This window comes from Bison bison, unplaced genomic scaffold (genome assembly GCF_000754665.1).
Source record: "Bison bison bison isolate TAMUID 2011002044 unplaced genomic scaffold, Bison_UMD1.0 scf7180017864068, whole genome shotgun sequence".
In the NCBI taxonomy this organism is placed as follows: Eukaryota; Metazoa; Chordata; class Mammalia; order Artiodactyla; family Bovidae; genus Bison; species Bison bison.
The window spans coordinates 1209370-1235237 of NW_011494640.1; the positions used below are offsets into that span (position 1 = coordinate 1209370).

Here is a 25868-nt window from a genome sequence, read left to right on the forward strand (position 1 = left end):
ACAGCTGCAAGGAGATCCAACCAGTCCATTCTGAAGGAGATCAGCCCTGGGATTTCTTTGGAAGGAATGATGCTGAAGCTGAAACTCCAGTACTTTGGCCACCTGATGCAAAGAGTTGACTCATTGGAAAAGACTCTGATGCTGGGAGGGATTGGGGGCAGGAGGAGAAGGGGACGACAGAAGATGAGATGGCTGGATGGCATCACTGACTCGATGGACGTGAGTCTCGGTGAACTCCGGGAGTTGGTGATGGACAGGGAGGCCTGGTGTGCTGCGATTCATGGGGTCGCAAGGAGTCGGACACAACTGAGCGACTGATCTGATCTGATAAAAAAGTGACTGCTCATAAATGGGAGTAATAATAAGAGAAATGGATATAGAATAAAATACCTGGCCCAATATCTGGCACTTCCTCCAATACTGCTGGTTGGTATCACAGCCTGTGATATTCTTTACTTCACCAGCTCACTGATGAAAGCATTCTGCCAATCTGATCTTAAACTTTGTTCCGTTATACAAAAAGTCTTAAAAAAAAAAAAAAAAAAAGAAGGGGACATAGGCCCACAAACAGTAATGGCCCACTGGAATGGCAGAATGTGCTAGCAGCAGGATCACTTTATATTGAGTCTCTGTCTTAACAGAGACTTTCCTACAATTTCTACATAGAATACATATATGTAAGTAATTTTAATACTTTAGCATCACCGATGGGGGGAGGGGAGGGAAGCCAACATTATTTGTATTCATCTCCTTGTTATCAAATTTATCTCTAAAAATTCAAATACATTATGGCCAAGTAGTTCTTTGATCTTAGAATGTGTTACTCTGGTTTGGTTTAGGTTCTAGGACTAGAAATATTCCCCAGGGAAGCAGAAATACAGAAAGCCCATGGGCATTAGGATCAAAGACCTGATTTCAAAACCAGAGTCTATCTGGGAACTAAGCTTCAGTTTCTCACTTCTCAATAAAGGATTTTACCTCCTTCATAAGATTGTTCTGAGGGTTAAATACAGGAAATATTTAGTCCAGTGCCTAAAACATAAGATTCTCAACTTCTTTCGAAGTTCCACCTGACAGATCAGACACGAGGGCAGCAATTCTCTGCAATAGAGCTACACCTCAACTCTTCAGTTACATTATACTTATCATTGCTTCTTGCCCAAGTGGTCACTATCTATTGCCATGTATTTCTAGCAGAACAGCTAAGCTCTGAGACTCACTGCTTTACTTTATGGTCTTCCCTCACTTAGTCAACACCAAAACCACCAAGTTATAATAACTCTAATGACTACAGGAGAGGTAATATGTGGGTGGTCCACACCGCAACACAGCAACTACCTAATGCAGCTCCCTAATGCTGTTCATTACACCATGTATCCAGACCAACAGAACTGTGCATGATAAATGCCAAGTCCAAGCTGAGTCATTGGTTTAGGCCCCCCTAGGTGTGGAATAGGTTTTGCCATTTAACATTAACATAGATTTGCTAACTGACCTGGATGAAACTGGTCAGAAAGTCAGATGTGATTCCATACAACAGGGCTCAGCACTAGAGTCCAGAGTATGTCTTCACAGCATAGCACAAGCAGGGTTTCCCCTTCCCCCGCCACAGCCAGATTTTAGATCTTGAAACTCTGCCAAGGGCTGACCCACAGTTTGACTTGCCCACCTAGCTAAGTACAAACCAAGCACCTTGATTCTTCTTTCAGTTTTTATCCATCAGTCCATCGTTAGGAAAGCCAACACAAGATTTTACAGATCTATAATATAAATTATAATATATACTTTAAAAACCAATGGTAATGATTTTTAAATAATGTTTAGCCAAACAAGGCAAAAATTACAGGCATTCCACCTTTGCTCCCTAGACAGATGACAGATCCCATCCAAATTAACCACCTCCTGCCTTGGTTTCACCCTACACACACAGCTACCTACAGCTCAAATTCAACATGTGTTCTACGGAACTTAATCACCTCGTCCCCAAACCAGATTCCCCTCTATATTCCCTTCCCTCTATTACTCCATTTTCCCAGGGACCTAAACTTTCAAATTCAATCACCAAATTCTATGCGTTTCTCAGTCCTATCCCATCTTTCCACTGCTCACACCAGGGCTATCAGAGTAGTAATCTAGTCTCAGCTCTTATCCTCTCCAATCTCTTACTGCCAACTCAACCTTCCCAAAACACCACTGGATAAAAACTACTCCATACAAACACGCTAAAAACCCTGCTGCCTACTGAATTAAATCTTAGCCTGGCACTCAACCTCCTTATCTTTGTGACAATGTCCTTTCTCCCCCAGCTTTATTTTAAGGCCATAGGATTAGGGCCTCATGCATTCAATAACTTTCTTCTCAAACTCTATCATATGCCAAATTCTAGGAACTAGGATATTGAGATGAATAAAATTCGATCTCCACCTCCAAGACTTTAAGCAAATCGGAAACAAAGTACCTTAAGTAATAGATACATAATAAAAAATGTCCTAAGTGCCCAAGAAGAAGCTCCCTACACCTATTTCCTAGTACTGCTTACCTACACATAATAGATGTTAATGAAGTAGCACTGATACTGCTGATTGTTTCAATAAACCAAAGCCCTGCGATCAACATGCTAATAATTTGTTAACTAACAAGACTCCACCTCCTCATTTCTACTATGGGAAAGAACTGTGGTACACCAGCTGTCTGGAAAGGTCAAGGGGAAGCACAACTGAGTGTGTTTGTGCCTGATTTATTTCTGAAGAACAGAAGCACGAGAACCCCTCATGAGAGACGTCAATTCTTTCTGCTAGTCAGTACTCAGATACTAGCAAAATAAAATAAAACTTCTGCAAATTCAACCTATACCCTATTCCAAAGAATAACTAGAAGAAAACATTCTAACCCTTTCATCAATATTAAGTTAGGAAACACGTATCAGGCTAAATTCTCTTCTCAGTAAAATATGCTGTGATTCCAGCTATAGTTTTGGATTAGTAAAAGCAAGAACATTAAAATTAACCAAATGAAACAAGCATTTACAAGAGGACAAAAATGGTAAAAACCTAAAAGCTACCATCACTCCTTTCTAACACAAAACAAGATATATCAGTTCCATGTCAAATTTCACTTGAGCCGCTATTTTTTTTTTTAACTTCCTTCTACTTTCAACTATAACATTTTAAACACAAAAGTCACCAATACCCAACAGGAATGGCTCTAAAGTATGTATTTAGCCTATAAACAGCTCAAATAGATCTTAATATATGTTAAGATGAAAAAAGTATTCTTTGTTTAAAAAGTATACTCAGAAAAGCAATGTGCACATTAGAACAAGCTTAAGTCTTTTTTTCTTCTTTAATGAATTGGTCATTTGCTCTTTAGAACCACCAGAACGATAAATGACTTAGTGATAACATTACAACAATCATCCTTTAAAACAAGTGACTGCTTAGTTTAAACAAAATGAAATCATTAGCAATTTAGGCTTTTTTAAAGACATTCACTGAAAGCAGATATCCTAAGTGGACAGTGATTATAAAAAGAGTTTCAAAGCTGAAATAGTGAACTTTTTTTTACCTGATGTTCTGCATGAATGTTATCCCCAGTAGGCCATCGATGTTTGCTATTATTATAGCCGCCTCCACCACTTCCTCCTCCCCCAAGCTGCTCACCATGCTGCCTCTGAAAGAAGTAGTCCACCATAGCGTCGTCCTGGGAACGGCCTGCAACTCCTATGGATCCTGGGACAGGGCTGGAGTGTGTCCCAGCTGCAAGAGCCTGATTTGCAGCTGGCTGTGGCTGCGCTTGCGACCCTGTTCCAGATGTCAAAACAACAGGCATGTTGGGATTAGCTGGTTCTTGAGGGTGATGTTTCAGGTGGGGGCTGAAAGAGTCCTGCCAAAGCACTGCTTTTCTCTTCAAGACACATGCAACGCTCATTCCACCAACACCTAAGGACAAACAGGTTACAAATGTTTACAATTTGCATTTCTTAAAACATAACTTGATATATGCACCAAGATAAAAATGTGAGCCCCCTGGCTTTTGCGATCTATCATCTAAAATAATTTCTACCAAGCAGCTAAATGTTTCACGACATACACACAATTTTCTAAATTGAAACCTCTATTTTGAGGTTGTTGAGTGTGTGTGTATGGAAATAACTGTAGTTGGTGACAGGCACTCTGACAAGAAATTGAGATCAGGAGTCAATATGGCAACTTCAGGGAAACTTATGTTGGTACCAAAGGTTAACAGTATGGAATTAGACTTTAATTAACAACTCCTCTATCCAACTTATTTACACCATAAGCTAACTGTAGCAGATACTTTTTAAATGAATAAGAGTTTTACAAAATATCCCTTTACAGCTGGAGCAGACATACACTAATAAACCAAACAAAAATCCAAACCCCATATATAATTAGCAATAACTCAGAATGTCGAAACTTGAAAGGATCCTTTAAAATGTCCAAGTATTCGTAGAATGCTCTCTGAAAAAAACAATAAGGCCCCCTGACTAAGTAAGGACAGCAACAGAATAATGTTCTCAGCCTGAAACTTTTCAGCTGGTGCACATGGGAAAGATAACTCTAAATTTTTACCAATAACTTACAATTGTAACTGTAATCACATCATCTTTCTACTAATATTCTGACTACACAGTCAGAGACAAACTAAATTCATTCGCCTTGTGTAGAAAGTCTCACTGTTAAAAAAAAAAAAAAAAGAAATGCTTCAAAACAATAATAACTGTATGGCAAATATACTGCAGACATTTCCTAGTCATTCCTGTTTTACAGATAAAAACACTAAGGCATAGAGGAAAAGTTATGTGATGTGCCCAAGGCCATTCATCTACTGAGCTGTAGAAAAGGGATTCAAATCCAAATCTGTACACATCCAAAACAACTATAAACCCCTTGCTACCACATGCCAGTCAACTAAAACAGGTACTATTTCTCATTTGCATCTGTTATTCTTCTCTAGAAGGATCAACCAAAAACCTCCAAAATGTTACTATAAAACACCACTTTCAAGTTTTCTTAAAATCAAAAATTACATCTGTACAAAGCATACAAGTTGTCAGACTATAGGTGCTTAAAAAAAAAAGTGCTTCAAAATAATTATCAGTTACCAACTAGAACACACCTGTCCACAGCCACTAGAGTCTAATTTCAAGGCTATCAACCTAACAGTCCATTACAAATGCCATATCTTCCTTTAGCCCTACTGTGACAATTCATAAACAGACTCACAAGATTTATAAGAAATCTTTTAAATTATTTCTCTTTATAGGATAAGCATCCTGATAAAGAAGCATTTGCTTCTCACAACTAATTCATGTTTTAAAAGACACAATGTAATTTTTAATATTTTTCAAAGCCGAATTTGGAAATGCATAGTTTCAGTTAACAATTCCAAGCCATCAGAACCTTAACTGGAGTAATCCAGCTTTCTAAACTGCACTTTGTGCTTTCATCAACAGTCATGTTCATGCTTAAACACGAAAATCAGAAAGTCATCGTTTACCATCGGTACTAGCACAGTCCTAACCAGCCTAATGCCTTTCTCTTTGATTTTCAAAAGAACTCCCTGCCCTCTCATTACCAACAGTAGCCAGCCCCATTCTATTCCACAAGGGACTATCAGTCTAATAGTCTGTGCTGTAGAGCTAACCAGCAGTCCCAAAACTAAAATTTTAGCACTAAACTACAACTTCCCTGAGCCTGTTTCCTCATCTAGAAAATGGAAGAAATCCTTCCTTTATGACTCACAATGCTTTTTAATCAAAATAACACATATAAAAGTTTTTAGTAAATTTAAAGTCACATGCTGAGACCCTGGGAATTCAGTCACCAACAGTTAAAGCAATGGAGTGCCAGTCCCTAAGAAGATTCCTAAAATAGCAAATACAATCTTCTCTGAAATAAGATTTGCCATAATACTTATCTAATGAAGAAATTACATATGAAAAGGTATTCACCATTGAAATACACCGACCACAACTTCATTCTATCAAGGCAATAGTATGGGGGGCAGCGGGAGAGTTCCTATGAAAATGTTCAAACAAAACAATTGGCTTTTCTAAAGCTATCTGTATGCCCTGAGACTTCCTGCTTTACCTAATGAGGCAAGGCAGTTTCTCAAACAAGAGAAAACCTGGCAGAAGGGACATTTTGAAACTGAGCAAATACCTAAGCAATTAACAAGTGTCTTGGGTAGTTTTGAAATACCTTGGCACCTATCAGCATAAAAATTAAGAAATCAGTCACTTAAATATTAAAAAACATTTAAATTGCTGATGCCTTTTACAGAACTCTCAAACCCACTAAAAAGTTACGTGAAGCACTTGAAATGTGACTTTTTGCCCCAAATGATACATTATAAAAATAAGTATTTTTAAGCAACTAAAAAAAGTGAATTCTATTGAGTTACTCCTCAATAGTTTTCAAACTGTTTTCACCAAAGTTGTTATTTTTCTTTAGTCTTGTTTTTAATATCACTAACAGGTTTTATTTCAAACAAAGGAACATGATCTTATCTATCCACCGCTCACCTTTTATTTACAAAATGCTTTGTGGTTTAAAAGGTGTTTATTTTTACCACGCTGGGGGAGAAAAAAAAAATTCTGTGGTCATAACTTTATTTTAAAGCAGTTCATGTCAACCCAAACTAAACTTCAAACACAACTTCAAAAAGCTGTGGCCTTGAACAAAACGAATCCATTTAGGGCTAAGGCAGAAGGAAGAGTTCAAAATCCAGTGTGTATTTCCCAAAAATCCAGATAAAGAATCAAGAGCCCCCAAGAGTTTTTATAAAGTTAAAACTAGAAACGAGTCAAAATGTTTATTTTGCTTACTAAAACTGCACTGGGAGCCACCTCTGTTTCGGTGAGTCTTGATGCGTTTTTCATAAAACAAACAAAAGGCTAAAACTACAAACCTGTTTCAGAAGTAACAGACTTTAAAAATAGAACCCCCCCCCCAAAAGCTTCATAAAACACCATTCTTAAATCTCTAGCAGAGTAGGAAGTGAACGAATTGTTACAGACAACTAAGAACAGTGTTTTCTTAAGTGGACAACGAAGAGTAACAAGCTATCAAGTTATGGGAAGGATAAAACCTTTCCTGGTAATGTTGTGGGGGAGGGGGGCATATGGCGGGGGGTGGGAGAGTTACGCGAGCGTATTCCTCACTAGACGTGGGAGTGGTACTGACAAGTATTAACAAACGATTTATGTTTACCAAGAACGTCCGTGAGGACTAAAACTATCTAGTTATTGTATATCTGTTTATCTACTACAGATGCACGAACCCCTCTTTGAGTTAAGACAGACACGCACCAATACAGACAGGCTCAAAGAGGAAGAACCCACCAAAAACAAGCTCTCACGGAAACAAAAGGCCACAAGTACTCAGGAGCCTAAAAAGCGATCTGAAACTTCCTGATCGCCTACTTCTCCACATATAAGGCTCGCAAAGTTCCCCCATGGTGGATTTCGCCTGCAGACAAGGGCCACGGCTGCTTCTAAAGCGATTTATTGTTCCTCCTGCTTCGGCGCAGGCACGGAAACTCAAGAAGTCGAAGAAATCCAGGGTGGTACAGAATTACACTTCATGGCCACACACAAGACTCGGGCTTCGCAAACCCATCAAAAAAGCAACCCGAATGGCAACATCAATCTTCAGGGGCCCTAACAGGGCCAAGCAGAAATGTAGAGGCACGTCTTTGCCCAGGGCCCGGGCCTAAACCCCCGGCATTTTCCTCGCTTCGACCCCGCTCCCCACCCCCTCCCTCCTTTGATAACAATAGGGGCCTTGCTGCTGACTCCAAAACATGTACGAGGAACAGCGAGTGAGAAGCCTCAGCCAGGGCCCCGGCGGCTTTTCCAAAGCCCTTCTCACCCCCGCAACTGCTCTCAAACACCAATACAAAGGGACAATCTGCTCGCTGGGGGTCCGGAGCAGCGTTTGGAGCTAGCGGGGTGCGGATACTCACGGGCGGAGCGGTAGGATGAAGATGGATTTCAGCCCCCCGATCTTCTCTCTCCGGCGCTCTCGCTCCCCCTTACCTTTCACTCCGACAACATGGCGGCCCACTGGGGACTGGGCTGGCGCGGTGCATCATGGGATAGGCTCGGGCCCCGGCTCCGGCGGTGGCAGCTGCATGTGCGGAGAAGGCAGGCTGCTCTGGAACAGGTTGCCTGGTTGCCATGCCAACCCGGGGCCTGTGTGAACTTGGGAAACTCGCTGGCAACACAACCGCTGCGCGCGCGAGTTCCCTACCGCAAGACAAACGTGCGTCGCCGTGGCGGAGAGAAGGCGGAGTCCCGCGGGCAGATACTGGAGCGCCCAGAGTGCGGGATCTTGGCCCAGCACCGCACGGACCTGGGCACGCGGGGTCAGAGCAGTGACCTCAGCCGCGGCGCCATCCGCCCCGATGTCCTCCCAGCTTCACCTCCAGATTATAACGGCCTCCAGGGTTAATGGAGGCTTATTCCAAGACTCTGGCCCGAGAGGTGCTGGGTTCAAACTCCGTTGCCGCAGCTTTCTGGCTCTGGCATTATTTAATCTTCCTGCCTACGTTGCCCCATTTGAAAAATTCAGAGGAAAATGAAAATTGCTACTTAACAGCATTGCCCTGAGGATTAGTGAATAATATGGTTTAGTAGTCCATTTAATAATGTGAAATGCTTAGTACAGTGCCTGAGACTGGTAAACGGGCCCGATACAGAATTTGCAGGAGTTTGGGAAAGACCCTAATGCCGGGAAAGATTGAAGGCAAAAAGGGGAGAGAGCGGCAGAGAATGAGATGGTTAGATAGCATCATCCACTTAATGGACCCAATTTGAGCAAACTCTGGGAGATAGTGGAGGACAGAGTGTTAGTGTGCTACAGTCCATGGAGTTCTCCAAGAGTCGGACTCAACCACGGAACATCAACAACAAGCTCAAGGTGGAAGTGCAGGACCCCTTGTTCAAAATTGTTGATAAATTTCAAGACAGAGATAGAAGAACATTAGTATAAACCAAAGATGCAAAGCCGACTTTGTAAGCACTGATTCAGTGTTAACTGATGTTGTTCTGTCCAGTTCGGGAAATAGAAATTTGGGCATTTGATGAAAGTGATTTTTCAAAATCAGTATTTGATAAAGGGTTAGTCATTCAGTGGTGTCTGACTCTTTGCAACCGCATACACTGTAACCCGCCAGGCTCCTCTTTCCATGGGATTCTCCAGGCAAGAATACTAGAGTGGGTTGTGATTTCCTTCTCCAGGTGTTTGGTAAGATATAGCTATTATAATTCAAACTAAACCCAAGATGAATCAAAAACAGGCAAACCACAAGGCTGTAAAAGATCAGAAGAGATTATAGGGGGAGAAAGCTTTTAAATAGAAAGGGAGAATGTTTATAATGAATCAAATAAATCTCTTTAGAAATTGAAAGAAATTTAAACATCTATATAGTAAGAGTGCCACCATCAATGCATAAATGAGAAAATAGCTTTAAAGTATTATAATACTAGTGGTAGACAAATGGTTGTGAAAGTGAAAGTCGCTCAGTCCTGCCCGACTCTTTGCAACCCCATGGACTGTACCCATGGAATTCTCCAGGCCAGAATACAGGAGTGGATAGCCTTTCCCTTCTCCAGGGAATCTTCCCAACCCGGGAATCGAACCCAGGTTTCCCACATTGCAGGCACATTCTTTACCAGGTGAGCCACAATGGTTAATCTTCATGAAAAATACTGAAATTCTCTAATCAATTAAAAAAGAGCATTTTGAAAAAAGAGAGAGCACAATCCAGACACAGAAAACAAACTTACAGCTACCAAAAGGGAACTGGGGAAGGGATAAATTAGGAGTTTGGGATTAACAGATATATATTATTGTATATAAAACATAATCAACAGGGACCTGCTGTATAGCACAGAGAACTATGCTCAATATTTTGTAATAACCTATAGGGGAAAAGAATATTAAAAAAGAATATATATATATAACTGAATCACTGTACCGCACATCGGAAAGTAACACAACATTGTAAATCAACGATACCTCAGTTTAGAAAATAAAGGAAGCAATCCAAAACAGACCTGAAATCACACAGAAAAGATAACCTGGGACTGACGAGTCGGGGGTGGGTAGGGATGAGAGGGGACTGCTAGTAGATATGGGTTTCTTTTGGGGGTATTGACAAAAGTTTAAATTGTAATGGTGGTTGCAGAACTCTGACAATACACTAAAAACCATTGAACTGTGTGTATATTAAAAGATAAAGTTTATAGTATGTGAAATATATCTCAATAAAGCTATAAAAATGAGAATAATAAAAAGAAATGCAACTTTAAAATGCAATATTTCATCTATTAAATAAACGGGCAAAAATTTAAATAATCACTAAATCCTGTTTTGGCAGGTTGTGAGAAAATCAGCCCTCATATTGTTTACATTATTTAAGGAGATATTACTTTTAATGTTATTTTTATTTAAAAGATAAAAGGGTGAGAATTTTATTTCTGAAAAAGAAGGTAAGACTTGGAAGTTAAAGATCAGAGCTCTGCTACTCCGCAGCTGTGTGACCTTGGATGTATTCCTGGTATCAGTGCCCTCATTTGCAAAATAAGCGTTTCCATACTTTGGACAGCAAGGAGATCCAGTCAGTCCATCCTAAAGGAAATCAGTCCTGAATATTCATTGGAAGGACTGATGCTGAAGCTGAAACTCCAATACTTAGGCCACCTCATGCAAAAAACTGACTCATTGGAAAAGAGCCTGTTGCTGGGAAAGATTGAAGACAGGAGGAGAAGGGGACAACAGAGGATGAGATGGTTGGATGGCATCACCAATTTGATGGACATGAGTTTGAGTAAATTCAGGGAGTTGGTGATGGACAGGGAGGCATGGTGTGCTACAGTCCATGGGGTCGCAAAGAGTCGGACATGACTGAGCGACTGAACTGAACTGATACACACAGGACAATTATAAGAGTTAAATTAATATATATAAAGTGCCTGACATAGAATTAGCATTCACTAAATGTAGCTGTTTTATTGTGGTTGTAGATTCATTTCTGAATCCCCAGAGAGCAACTTAGTTCAAAGCACAGGGATGTTGTTCATTAAGCATTTGTTAAATGAATGAATTCAACAGCCATTTAGAGTGATGACTCTCAAATCCAACAACCCTAAAAACTAATATGTTGTATTCAGAGATCCAACTCTTTAGCCAGGCCAGAAGTTACTTACCTCTCTGAGCCTCTTTTTTTCTCCCATGGAACATAAGGTTAATAAAACATCACTAAGTGTAATTTTTTTTTAAGTGTAATAAAGCAGATAAAGCATTTAGCCCTATGGGGACAGGACAGTGGAATGTGCTGAGTAGCCAAACTAGAAAAACATTTTAAGAGGGAAAACTTAGGTGACATGAGAAAATTACAAAATTTCCAGAACTTTACCAGGCTGTGAGCTCTGTGAGCTCTGAGATCCATGATTGACTCAGTTCTAAGCTTTAGCTTTCATTACTCAGAGATTCCATTATCAGTTTGGACACAGTCATGTGGAACCACACCCCATTTCAGGCCTCTCCTCCATCAAAAGCTATACTCCCAACAGAAAACCAGCCATCCATCCCTGCTTTCCCTTAAGAAACTGTTTTCAAAGGACCTGAGTTACCCAATATAACCTGAGGTCCCAAAAATAACTCTTATCAGAACATCACTGGCAGCAGACTCATAAGACATCTTATTATCAAATGCTTACCTATGTGCCATGCACTGCAAAACTTTTACATACGGTATTTCATTTAAAAGTCTCCGCATACATATGACATGGACAACATTATTCCCATTTAAAAATGAGAAAACCAAGACTTGGAATGTTATGGAAACAGATTAGTATTTATCCAAGCAAGTTATCTAAGGTTATTTGCTGAGAGTTGTCTGGTCAGAAGGCTCTTGTTGTTTAGTTGCTCAGTTGTGTTCAACTCTTTTGTGACCCCATGGACTGTAGCCCACCAGGCTTCTCCATCCATGGGATTTCCCAGGCAAGAATACTGGAGTGGGTTGCCATTTTCTTCTCCAGGGGATCTTCTCTATCCAGGGATTGAACCTGGGTCTCCTGCATTGCAGGCAGATTCTTCACCATCTGAGCCATCAGGGAAGCCCAGAAGATTGTCTTAATCATTCCTAGATCTTGAAATCTTTACAATCCAGCCAATTAAACCCAAGCATAACAGATAATATAATTTTCAAAATTTTCAAAAACCAAAAATCTAATCAAACTGACCTGGTTGAGGATTAGGGTGGATTTGAGAAGTACTTTAATTTAATCAGTAAAAACCTAATCCAGTCCATTGTAACCTAATCAGACAAAGAGAGATCTCAGACAGAAATGTTTAGTGAAGGCCATTCAAGAACCGCTGGGTTCAAGAATTTCAAATGTTACCTCTTCCTTCATATGGAAGCTGTTGTCAAGCTGTGATCTGAAGCTCACTGGTGAGTCAGCGAAACTGGCCCATGATGACAGCTGAGAAAAACTCCTGGAGTGAACAAATGCTGTTCAATTCCACAAACTCTCATTCTTTCTTATAGCCAATGCTATCGGATGATAAATGTTACAATAATGTGGTATTTGTACATTGAATGTAAAGCACTCTCAAGCAACCTTGGAACACCTCCAATTTTCTGGAAAGATGTTTTGTTATCAGTGCTGATTTGTTTTGCTTTTTCAACTGTATTACATTTGAGTTTTTGTGTATTTGTAGACTTTCCCTTGGGTGGCACTTCCGCTCATTGTTTTGGTGCTTGGGTAATTGTTACACTGTTCGCATTTCCATTGTAATTTTGTTTCTTAGCAAATCTTGGTTATTAGAGTGCTTTTCCCATAGGAAGGTAGGAGGGAAGGTTTGGGCTGTTCCAGCATTGGTGACTAAGCAATTCCAACCAACTCTCCCACTGAGGAAAACTAGTAAAACTGGAAAAATCTGAAAATCTCCTGTTGAAATCATCAAAAAGTTAATAAGTTAGTGAAAAGTTAACTGAACCAGGATCTGAGAAAGGAGAGAAACTGAGGAATGTAAGCCCTACAAATAGGACTACTAATCTTTCTGACGGAGAAGGCAAATGGCACCCCACTCCAGTACTCTTGCCTGGAAAATTCCATGGACGGAGGAGCCTGGTGGGCTGAAGTCCATGGGGTCGCTAAAAGTCGGAGACAACTGAGCAACTTCACTTTCACTTTTCACTTTTATGCACTGGAGAAGGAAATGGCAACCCACTCCAGTGTTCTTGCCTGGAGAATCCCAGGGACGGGGGAGCCTGGTGGGCTGCAGTCTATGGGGTCACACAGAGTCGGACACGACAGAAGCGACTTAGCAGCAGCAGCAGTCTTTCTGAGGTATAGTTAAGAGCCTATCTTGGGTACTTCCCAAAACAGAGATCGGAGTCCAGAACCTGCTAAGAGAGAAAGCACCTAGTAAACAGCTCTCACTTGAGACTATACCCTGAAAGCAAATGTACGTAGAGTAGACAAGGTCTTACAGATTGAAATTCAGCTTCAAAATACCTGAAACCCTGAAATTGTCTGAATGATTCCAGCATGCCAATGCCCAAATACTTGGCAGAAAACAAAGTGAATCCTCTGGAACTTGAATTATTTCTATGAACAATTATGCAAATGTATTTGTTTCACAAACAAAAATAATTAGGTATACTGGAAGACAAGATAACATGAACAAAAAACAGCACAACAGCAACACAATTGAAAGGCATGCCAAAGCACCTCATATTGTAGTCATCACATTGTTTATTGTGTTCAAGAAGACAAATGGTAGATTTATAATTCTGGCGGTAAAGTGTAAAGTATGCACCATACCGATTTTATGACTGACCCAAGGATGGAACCCACATCGCCTGCATGGGCAGGCTAGTTCTTTACCACTGGAGCCACCTGGGAAGCCCACATAGCTCTATACATATGTTCAAATTTAACAGACTGTACCCTTCATATATATGTTACATATATGCACTCCTTTATATCTCTCACTGATTAAAATAACAATCAAGAAACCTTTTTAAAAAAAATCAATCCCTCAGTCCATTAGCCTAATGCATTTGAGTTAACCATTTTCTTACAGGTTGCTTAGAAAGAAAAGGGAGCTAACTCCATCTTTTTTTGTGTGTTTATTTGAAAATTTTAGATGTATTATTAAACTGCCAAAATTAAAAAGAAATTTGAAATATATTTAAGGGAAACACAATCTAACTTCCTTTTCTGTTTTATTTTGTTGGAATGTATGAGTAACTTAACTGGAGAGGGAAAAAATTCCTCTTGCAGCTATGTTGTCAAAACATTTAAAGTGAGTTCCCATTTCCCATTTAGGATGAAATGATGTAATGTCTGGGATCTGATTCAAAATAATCAGGAGTGGGGAAAGTAAAAGAGGGTATAAATGAGGCAAGATAGTACAGGAATTGATAATTGTTAGAGTTGAATGATGACTATATGAGAGTTTTATAATACAGTAAGAATAAAAGACCAAAAACAGACATGGTTTTTTAAAATCTTCTTTACTGTAGAAAATTTCAAATACATACAATAAGTTTAAAAATAAAATTTAGTCTTAACTACTCCTGGTCTTCTGTTCTTATATACACATTTCAGAATCAGCTTGTCAATCTAATACTATTTGATTTTGGTTTTAAATCTATTGAGGGATTTCTCTGGAGGTCCAGTGGTTAAAACCTTGTGTCCCCAATTGCAGGAGGCCTGGGTTTGACCCCTGGCCAGGGAGCTAGATTCCACATGGCTCAACTAAAAGATTCTGGGTGACAGCACTAAGGCCGAGCACAGTAAAATAAGTTAAAAATAAATAAAATATATTGAATTTATAGATCAACTTATAGAGACATGTCTTTCTGATACTAAGCCTTCCTACTCTAAATATGGGATACGTCTAACTTTTCAAGGTCTTCTTTGGTATTTGGCGGGGTCTTCCCTGGAACTCATAGAGAGTCTGCCTGCAATGCAGGAGACCAGGGTTCGATTGCTGGATCGGGAAGATCCCTTGGAAAAGGAAATGGTAACCCACTCCAGTATTCTTGTCTGAGAAATCCCACGAACAGCGGAGCCTGATGGGCTACAGTCCATGGGTTTGCAAAGAGTCGGACACACTTGGTATTTTTTAGTACAGTTTTATAATTTTGTATATAAAGATCTTATACCTTTTTCATTAGATTTACTCCTCTGTCATAGTTTTGTTGCTATTTTAATGTTTTATTTGTATAATTACATCATATAAACTTGCTGGTCTATAGAATGGTGAATGCCTTCTTTGTATTTGTTTTGTGCTCAGTCATATCCCACTCTTTGTGAACCCATGGACTGCAGCACACCAGGCTTCTCTGTCCTTCACTATCTCCCGGAGCTTGCTCAAACTCATGTCCATTGAGTCAGTGATGCCATCCAATCATCTCGTCCTCTGTCATCCCCTTCTCCTGCCTTCAATCTTTTCCAGCATTGGGGTCTTTTCTAATAATTTGGCTCTTCGCATCAGGTAGCCAAAGTATTGGAGCTTCAGCTTCAGCATCAGTCCTTCTGATGAATATTTAGGATTGGTTTCCTTTAGGATTGACTGGTTTGATCTCCAAACTATTTGGTTATTTGTATTGGAGAAGGCAATGGCACCCCACTCCAGTACTCTTGCCTGGAAAATCCCATGGACGGAGGAGCCTGGTGGGCTGCAGTCCATGGGGTCGCTGGGAGTCGGACATGACTGAGCAACTTCACTTTCACTTTCACTTTTCACTTTCATGCATTGGAGAAGGAGATGGCAACCGACTCCGTTGTTCTTGCCTGGAGAATCACAGGGACAGGGGAGCCTGGTGGGCTGCTGTCTATGGGGTCGCACAGAGTCGGACACGACTGAAGCAACTTAGCAGCAGCATACAGACCCTATAATCAACTACCTTGCAATATTCTTCTATTACTCCAGTAGCTTGTCTATAGATTATTGCCTTTTTTAATTAAAATAATCATGCCATCTGAAGATAATGACAATTTTGTTTCTTCCTTTTCAATAGTTATGCCCTGAATTTATTTATTTATGTATTTATTTATTTTTGGCTGCACTGGATCTTCTTTATCGCCTGAGGGCTTTCTCTAGTTGTGATGAGTGGGGGCTACTCTTCATTTTGGTGTTCCGGATTCTCTTGTTGCAGTGCACAGGCTTTAGCTGTACCAGCTTCAGTAGTTGTGTCATGTGAGCTCAGTAGTAGCGGCTGGCAGGCTCTGGGGCATGGGCTTAGTACTTGTGGCACATGGGCTTAGTTGTTCTGCAGCACGTGGAATTGTCTCTAACCAAGGATCAAACCCATGTCCTCTGCATTCACAGGTAGCTTCTCACCCACAGTACCACCAGGGAAGTCCACCACGAATTTCTCATTTTTTTTTACTGCACTGGCTAGAGCTTCCATCACATTGTTGAGAAAGAGTGATAGTTGGCATGCATATCAGGTTTATAACTTTAAAAGGAATGCTTTCCAAGTTTCTACATTTATGATAACATTTGTTGTGAGTTTTTTTTATAGGTACTTTCTTTTGGTTCAGTTCAGTTCAGTCGCTCAGTCGTGTCCAACTCTTTGCAACCCCATGGACTGCAGCACGCCAGGCTTCCCTGTCCATCACCAACTCCCAGAGCCTACTCAAACTCATGTCCATCGAGTCAGTGATGCGGTCCAACCATCTCACCCTCTGTGGTCCCATTCTCTTCCTGCCTTCAATCTTTCCCAGCATCAGGGTCTTTTCCAATGAGTCAGTTCTTTGCATCAGGTGGCCAAAGTATTGGAGTTTCAGCTTCAGCATCAATCCTTCCAGTTAATATTCAGAACTGATTTTTTTTTTTGGATTACTGTTCTATTTCTAATTTATGTTCAATTTTGTCAAATAATTTTCCTGCATTTATTGAAATGTTCATATGGATGTTTTTCTCTTTAATCTGTTATAACAGTGACATCTCTAGATAGTCTAACATATGTATATTTATTCCTGTGATAACTACAACCTAGTCATTGTATGTTTCTTTTATTCATTATTGGATATTATTCACTAATATTTTGTTTAGAATCTTTGCAGCTATATTCACAAATAAATTTGATTTGTAATACCTTTTCCATTTTAACTTTATCTGAAATTACTATCAGGTTATATTGGCTTCATGGATTTGGCAGAAGGTGGTTTTCCCTCTTTCTCTATGCTCTGGAAGAAGCTGTATAAGATGATCTGTGTATAAGAATAATCTGTGGCTTGAAAATTGACAGAATTTGCCTGTAAAACCATCATGGCCTGGTGATCTCTTTGTTAGAAGCTGCTTACTGCCCCAATGTTCAAAAACCTTTCATTATGAAATACTGATAGATTCACAGAAAGTTGCAAAAAAAAAAAAAATGTTCTAGATGATCCTCTTTACCCTTCACCCAGTTTTCCCCAATGGTAACATCTTGCATAACTATAGTACAATATCAAAATCGGAAAATTGACTATGGAGCAACTCACATGACTTATTCAGATTTCACCAGTTTTACAGGCACTCATTTCTGCGTATGTGGGTGTACACTTTTATCACATGTGTGGATGGGTATAACCACCAACCACCATAATCAAGATGCACAGTTATTTCATCTCCACAAGGATCCTTCTGCTCCTCCTTTATTAATCACTCCTCTCCCCTCCATTTCTTCTTTAAAAATTATTTATTTATTTGGCTTCATCAGGCCCTAGTTGTGGCATATGGGATCTGTAGTTGTGACATTTGAACTCTTAGCTGAGGCATGTGGGATCTAGTTCCCTGACCAGGGATCGAACCCCACAGCCCTGCACTGTGAGTGTGGAGTCTTAGCCACTGAACCACCAGGAAAATCCCCTGCCCTCCCATTTCTAACTTAGGCTACCACTAATCTATTCTTCATCTCTATAATTTTATCTCAAGAATGTTATATTAGTGGAATCATTCAGTAGGTAACCTTTCAAGGCTGGCTTTTTCACTCAGTAGAATTCCCTTGAGTTCTATCCATGTTGTTGCATGTATCAATGTTCTTTTTTCATTGCTGAATTAAGTAGTTTTCAGTGATACAGTTGAACCATTGATTTCAACCTTTGAAGGACATTTTGCCTGTCTCCAGTTTTTTACTATTACAAGCCAAACTGCTATAAACCATCATGTACAGATGTTTTGTTTTGTTTTTTGAACATAATTTTCATTTCTCTGAGATAAATGCTCCAGAGTACAATTTGAATCACTACAAGGTTACTTGTCTCTGGGTTTCTCTTGAGTCAATTTTAGTTGTTACATTTTCTAGCAAGTTGTTCATTTCATGTCAATTTGGAAATTTATTGGCATAAGTTTACAATAGTTTTCTCTTACCACCTTTGAAAAAATATATTGTATTTGTTTTTGGGTCCACTAGGTCTTTGTTACTGCCCACAGGCTTTCTCTGGTGTGGCAAGCAGGAGCTACTCTCTGCTGGCGATGCGCAGGCTTCTCTCTGTGATGGCTTCTCTTGTTGTGGAGCACAGGCCTCATTGCCCTGGAGGCATGTGGGCTCTCCTCGGATCGAGGATCAAACCTGTGTCCCCTGCATTGGCAGGTGGCTTCTTAATCACGGGGCTACCATGGAAGTCCTCTTATTATCTTTTAAATCTATGTCTTCCCGGTAGTTATGGCCCCTTTATTATTTATGCTTGGTGCGTGCTCCATCCCTTCACTTGTGTCCCACTCTTTGCAACCCCATGGACTGTAGCCTGCCAGGCTCCTCTGTCCATGGGATTCTCCAGGCAAGAAGACTGGAGTGGGTTGCCATGACCTCCTCCAAGGGAATCTCTGTGACCCAGGGGTAGAAATTGCATCTCCTGCATTACAGGTGGATTCTTTACCCACTAAGCCACCTAGGAAGCCCTTTTTTATTTATATTATTTATTTGTGCTTTTCTTTTTATTCTCAGTCTGGAGACGGAAATGGCAATCCACTCCAATATTCTTGCCTGGAAAATTCCGTGGATTGAGGGGCCTGGTGGGCTACAGTCCACAGGGTTGCAAAGAGTCGGATACGACTGAGCACCTTCACTTTCGCTTCACTTTTTATTCTCATTAAACCTCACTCTGTTAGTTTTTGGAAAAGAAAAACATTTTTTTTTCTTCCTCTTTTCCATCTGGAATCATGGAGGATGCAGAAAAGGAGAAAAAGATACCGCTGTATCACAAGCCTTTAAGAATGAAGGAATTTTACAGAGCTGCATCTAAGAAAGAAGTTCACAGATCAAGCGTCTAAAAGAAGTTTGCCCAAAAAAAAAAAAAAAAAGCTTTGAAAGGCAAAGAGGAAGCTCACCTACAAAAAAGTTAATCACTACTACAAGGAATATAGGCAGATGTATAGACTGAGACTTGAATGGTTAAAATGACAGGAAAGTTGGCAACCTCTATCCACCTGTGAAACCCAAATTGGCATTTGTCATCAGAATCAGGGATATCAGTGGTGAGCTCAAAGCGCTGGAAGGAGCTGCAGGTTCTTTGCCTTTGTCAGGTCTTTGATAGCACAATCTTTGAGCTCAACAGGGATTATGGAACCATGTATTGCCTGAGGGCACCAGAACTTAAAGTCATTAAAGAATTGATCTACAAATGTGAGCTATGGCAAAATCTATAAGAAGTGGGGGCTTTCCTGGTAGTCCAGTGGTTAAGACTCCACACTCCCAATGAAGAGGGCCTGGTTCGATCCCTGTTCAGGAAACTAGATCCTACATGCCACAACCAAGAGCTCACGTGCTACAACTAAGACCTGGCTCAGCCAAATAAAAAGATAGATACTTATTTTTTTTATCTAAAAACAATAAATGCTGGAGAGGGTGTTGAGAAAAGGGAATCTTCCTACACTGTTGGTGGCAAGGTAAATTGGTACAGCTAGTATGGAGAACAGTATGGAGATGCCTTAAAAAACTAAAAATAGAGCTAATATATGTTCCAGCAATCCCACTCCTGGGCATATATCAAAAGAAAATCACAATTCAAAAGGATACCTGTATGTCAATGTTCATTGCAGCACTATTTACAATAGCCAGAACATGGATGCAGCCTAAATGTCCATTGATGGAGGAATAGATAAACAAGATATGGTACATATACACAACAGAATATTACTCAGCTATAAAAAAGAATGAAATGATGCCTTTACAGCAACACGGATGGACCTAAAAATTGTCATACTGAATGAAGAGAAAGACAAATATTATATGATACTGCTTATATGTGGAATCTTACCCCCAGAAAATGGTATAAATGAACGTATTTACTAAATAGCAATTGAGTCCTAGATGTAGAAAACAAACTTATAGGAAATTCCCTGGAAGTCCAGTGGTTAAGAATCTATGCTTCAAATGCAAGGGTGCAGCTTCTATCCCTGGTCTAAGTACTAAGATCCCATATGCTTTGAGGCACAGCCCCCCCTCCCAGAAAAAAAAATCAAACCACTTATTATCACCATGGGGTAAAGAGGAAGTGGGAGGGATAAATTGGGAGATTGGGATTGACATATACACACCAAAAGTGAAAGTGTTAGTTATTCAGTCCTGTCTAACTCTTTGTGATCCCATGGACTGTAGCCCACCAGGCTCCTTTTCCCATGGAATTATCCAAGCAAGAATAGTAGAGTGAGTTGCCATTCCCTTCTCCAGGGGATATTCCCAACCCAGGGATTGAATCTGGATCTTCTGCATTACAGGCAGATTTTTTACCACCTAAATGACCAGGGAAGCTCCATATATATCTATTTTATATATATATATATATATGTATATGACTAACATCTTAGTCATAGATGACTAAGATGACTAACAAGAACATACTGCATAGCACAGGGAATTCTATTTAATACTCTGTAATGACCTATATGGGAATAAAATCTAAAAAAGAGTGGATATATGTATAATTGAATCACTTTTGTGTATAGAAGAAACTAACAAAACATTGTAAATCAACTGTACTCCTATTTTAAAATTTAATTAAGAAAAGAAACACAATCCCATTCTCATAAATTAAATTCAAACACTAAAAGTTACTATTTTAAAAATATTATTGACATTTACAATAATACTTAATTATAATTTCAAAGATTAATTAAATGATTGTCCATGAAGGAAAAAGAAGGAAAATGGGGTTGGAAACAAGGGAAAGAGAGATGTTATTCTGGCAGCCGTGGGAGTTGTCACTTAGCTGTGTCTGATTCTTTGAGACCCCATAGACTGCAGCACACCCGGCTTCCCTGTCCTTCAACATCTCCCAGAATTTGCTCAGACTCATGTCCATTGAGTTGATGATGCCATCCAACCATCTCATCCTCTGTCTCCCCCTTCTCTTCCTGCCCTCAATCTTTCCCAGCATCAGGGTCTTTTCCAATGAATGTGCTCTTCATGTCAGGTGGCCAAAGTATTAGAGCTTCAGCATCAATCCTTCTAATGAATATTCAGGGTTCATTTCCCTTAGGATTGACTGGTTTGATCTCCTTGCTGTCCAAGGGACTCTCAAGAGTCTCCTCAAGGCACTTCCGTAACACAACACGGCAGCCTTAAGGTGTCTTAACTGCCACGAAGAAGGAGCGGTACAACTTGAGAATGCTCTGCGAGCCGAGCCCGGTGGGATCTTCGGCCCTCACTGCCCTGTGGGTCTCTGCCCAAGGAAGGAATACTGGGAGAATCCCAGAAAGGGGTGAAGTGAAAGTGTTATTCACTCAGCCGTGTCCGACTCTTTGCGACCCTATGCATCGTAGCCCGCCAGGCTCCTGGGTCCATGGGATTTCCCAGGCAAGAATACTGGAGTGGGTTGCCATTCCTTCCTCAAGGGGATCTTCCTGACCCAGGAATCAAACCCGGGTCTTACATATTGCGGCAGATTCTTTACCGCTTTGAGACCAGCAGAGAAGGCCACCATCCATCCTTCCAGCAAATGTTTTCCGAGCTCCAGTAAGGGCCTAGGCGCAGTGCCAGAGAACGAAAAGATGAAAGAGGGCTGTCCTTGCCCCTAGGCAGCTGACAGTCGTGGCGGGAGGTGGGGGGGCCGGCGGTTGTGGGCCGGCAGGGAGAGACGGTGAGGTTACATCAGAGTAACTAGGGGTGGTCAGTACACAGTCCTGGGGTGAGCAGAAGAAATGGTGAACCTAGTAATTCCTCAGGAAGACTTCATAAAGGAGGTAGCATTAGGGCTGAGACTAGAGAAGAACTATAAATGAATGTAGAGTTGATTTTATCCTGTGTTTACCAATGTGCCTCTCACTTCCCCTCCTGTTTTTCCATGTCCCTCTTATTCTCTGTGTCCTCCTTTAAAAAATAAAGACAGGAAGCCTTTAAAAAAAAAAAGTCTCCTCAAGCATCACAGTTCAAAAACATTAATTCTTTGGTACTCAGCCATCTTTATGGTCCAACTCTCACATCTGTACATGACTACTGGAAAAACCATAGCTTTGACTATACAGACCTTTGTCAACAAGTGATACATCTGTTTTTAAATATGCTGTCTAGGTTTGTCATAGCTTTTCTTCCAATGAGCAAGTGTCTTTTAATTTCATGGCTGCAGTCACCATCTGCAGTGATTTTGGAGCCCCCAAAAATAAAGTCTGTGACTGTTTCCATTCTTCCACATCTATTTTCCATGAAGTGATGGGACCAGATGCCATGATCTTCATTTTTTGAATGTTAACTCAGCTTTTTCACTCTCCTCTCTCACCTTCATCACGAAGTTCTTTAGTTCCCCTTCACTTTCTGGCATTAGAGTGGTGTCATCTGCATATGTGAAGTTATTGATATTTTCCCTGCAATGTTGATTCCAGCTTGAGTTTCATTCAGCCCAGCATTTTGCATAATGTACTCTTCATATAAGTTAAATAAGCAGGGTGACAATAAACAGCCTTGCCGTACTCCTTTCCCAATTTTGAACCAGTCCATTGTTCCATGTCTGGTTCTAACTGTTGCTTCTTGACCTGCATACAGGTTTCTCAGGTGGCAGGTAAGGTGGTCTGGTATTCCCATCTCTTTAAGAATTTTCCACAGTTTGTTGTGATCCACACAGTCAAAGGTTTTAGCATAGTCAATGAAACAAAAATTTCCCTGGAATTCCCTTGCTTTTTCTATGATCCAGCAGATGTTGGCAACTTGATCTCTGGTTCCTTTGCCTTTTCTAAACCCAGATTGTACATATGGAAGTTCTCAGTTCACTTCCCTGATAGCTCAGTTGGTAAAGAATCCGCCCTCAATGAGGAGAGGTTTGATTCCTGGGTCAGGAAGATCCCCTGGAGAAGGGATAGACTACCCACTCCAGTATTCTTGGGCTTCCCTGGTGGATCAGCTGGTGAAGAATCTGCCTTCACTGTGAGAGACCTGGGTTGGGAAGATCCTCGGCAGAAGGGAAAGGCTACCCCCTCCAGTATTCTGGCCTGGAGAATTCCATGGACTGTACAAAGAGTCACAAAGAGTCAGACATAACTGAGCGATTTTCACTTTCACTTTCAGAGAGAAAAGTGATAAACATAAAGGAAAAACAGAACATAGATTAAGATAAGAGAAAACTTCTTAAAGAGATGGGAATACCAGGCCATCTGACCTGCCTCCTGAGAAATCTGTTTGCAGGTCAAGAAGCAATAGTTAGAACTGGACATGGAACAACAGACTAGTTCCAAATCTGGAAAGGAGTACGTCAAGGCTGTTTATTGTCACCCTGCTTATTTAACTTATATGCAGAGTATATCATGAGAAATGCTGGACTGGAAGAAGCACGAGCTGGAATCAAGATTACCAGAAGAAATATTAATAATCTCAGATATGCAGAGGACACCACCCTTATAGCAGAAAGTGAAGAAAAAATGAAGAGCCTCTTGATGAAAGTGAAAGAGCAGAGTGAAAAATTTGGCTTAAAACTCAACATTCAGAAAACTAAGATTATGGCATCGGGTCCCATCACTTCATGGCAAATAGATGGGGAAACAATGGAAACAGTGACAGACTATTCTGGGGGGCTCCAAAATCACTGCAGATGGTGACTGCAGCCATGAAATTAAAAGACACTTGCTCCTTGGAAGAAAAGTTATGACCAACCTACACAGCATATTAAAAAGCATAGACATTACTTTGCCAACAAAGGTCTATCTAGTCAAAGTCTTGGTTTTTCCAGTGGTCATGTAGGGATGTGAGAGTTGGACTATAAAGAAAGCTGGGCACCAAAGAACTGATGTTTTTGAACTGGGGTGTTGGAGAAGACTCTTGAGAGTCTCTTGGACTGCAAGGAGATCAAACCAGTCTATCCTAAAGGAAATCAAGCCTGAATATTCACTGGAAGGACTGATGCTGAAGCTGAAGATCCAATACTTTGGCCACCTGATGCGAAGAGCTGACTTATTTGAAAAGACCCTGATGCTGAGAAAGATTGAAGGCAGGAGGAGAAGGGGATGACAGAGGATGAGATGGTTGGATGGCATCACTGACTCAATGGACACAAATTTCAGCAAGCTCCAGGAGTTGGTGATGGACAGGGAAGCCTGGCATGCTGCAGTCCATGGGCTTCCAAAGAGTCAGACATGACTGAGCAACTGAACTGAACTGAAGATAAGAGCACTCAAGTATGCTGGGGGTTGGGGGAGGGCATAGACTTAGGAATTTAAAAAGTGTCCTCAGGGTAGGTAAGCCAGTTGAGAAGGTAACATGTGAAAAAACACATGAGGGATATCTGGGAGAGGGGGAAGAAGTCCACAAACAGACAGAGAAGAGATGGGAGATAGATGACGTAGAGCCCTGGAAACCAAAAGAAATAAGTGTTTGGAGGAGGAGGAGGGAATTTAACAAAATGAAGGTCATTGATGACCTTGGCCAAGCAGTTTCATTGGAATTGTGAGGTCAAAAACTAGATTGGAGTAGGATTAAAAGAGAATAAGGGGGAGTTCCCTGGTGTTTCAGAGGTTAAGAATCTGTCTACCAATGGAAAGGACATGGTCCAATCTCTGGTCAGGGAACTAATAGCCCACACGCCACAGGGCAATTAAGCCCGCTAGTTGCAACTGCTGAAGCCACTGGCCACAACTAGAGAGAAGCCTGTACGCTGCAATAAGGCTCAACCGAAGATACTGCATGATGCGAGAAGATCCTGCATGCCACAACTAAGACTTGACACAGCCAAATAAATAAATATTTAAAAAATAAAATAAACAAGCTCTGCTTTTTTTGACTCCACTGTTGACCAGTAAGGAAAGTATCCTATTGGAATCAGTGGCCTGGCCAAATGTGATATGTTTTATCTTCCAATTCACACCATCTGCTTTCTGTATCGTGAGGTTATTGTTGAGTTTCCAACTAAATTTACTAGTACTTTCATAAAACGACACAAATTATTATGTAATAACTAGCGTGAATCTACCATAAAAAACCTACAAAGCATTATACAGATAAAATTAAAAATTATTATATAATGACTTGCTAATTATATCAATTGTTTATGAGCTGCCCTAGAAATCTCATTATTACAAATATTATACACTGTTAAAGTTTATTAGTACATAACACTGATAATAAAGTGTTATTTGGCTTCCCAGGTGGCCCTAGTGGTAAAGAACCCCAAAACCCCCAAAAAACAAGAATGCATTAAACCAAATATATTTGTTGCCTATCAGGTACCTGACCACAGAACTTACCATGTTAAACAGGCAACTGTGGTTGAAATGACCTGTCTTGGGTAAGAAATGTTAAGTTTCTAGAGAACAACACTGGTAGAAAGTTTTGCAAACTTAAGATTCCCAATTCTTCTAGGAAAAAAAATCACTAAATCCTGATTTTTTAATTTTTATTTTTTTTTAACC

At 40.4% G+C, this 25868-nt stretch overlaps 1 protein-coding gene across 2 annotated transcripts in view; it reads right to left on the reverse strand.

The window, feature by feature from the left end:
- The window catches only part of PUM1 (pumilio RNA-binding family member 1), a 127192-nt gene extending 119103 nt beyond the window's left edge, over positions 1-8089 (reverse strand). For both annotated transcript variants that reach the window (XM_010836883.1, XM_010836882.1), the window contains exons 1-2: positions 7990-8089; positions 3565-3938 (exon numbers count right to left, since the gene is read on the reverse strand). In XM_010836883.1, coding sequence (XP_010835185.1) covers positions 3565-3927 — 363 coding nt within the window. In that variant the 5' untranslated portion in view covers positions 3928-3938; positions 7990-8089. The remainder of the gene's footprint in view (positions 1-3564; positions 3939-7989) is intronic.
- Positions 8090-25868: the final 17779 nt, after the last annotated feature.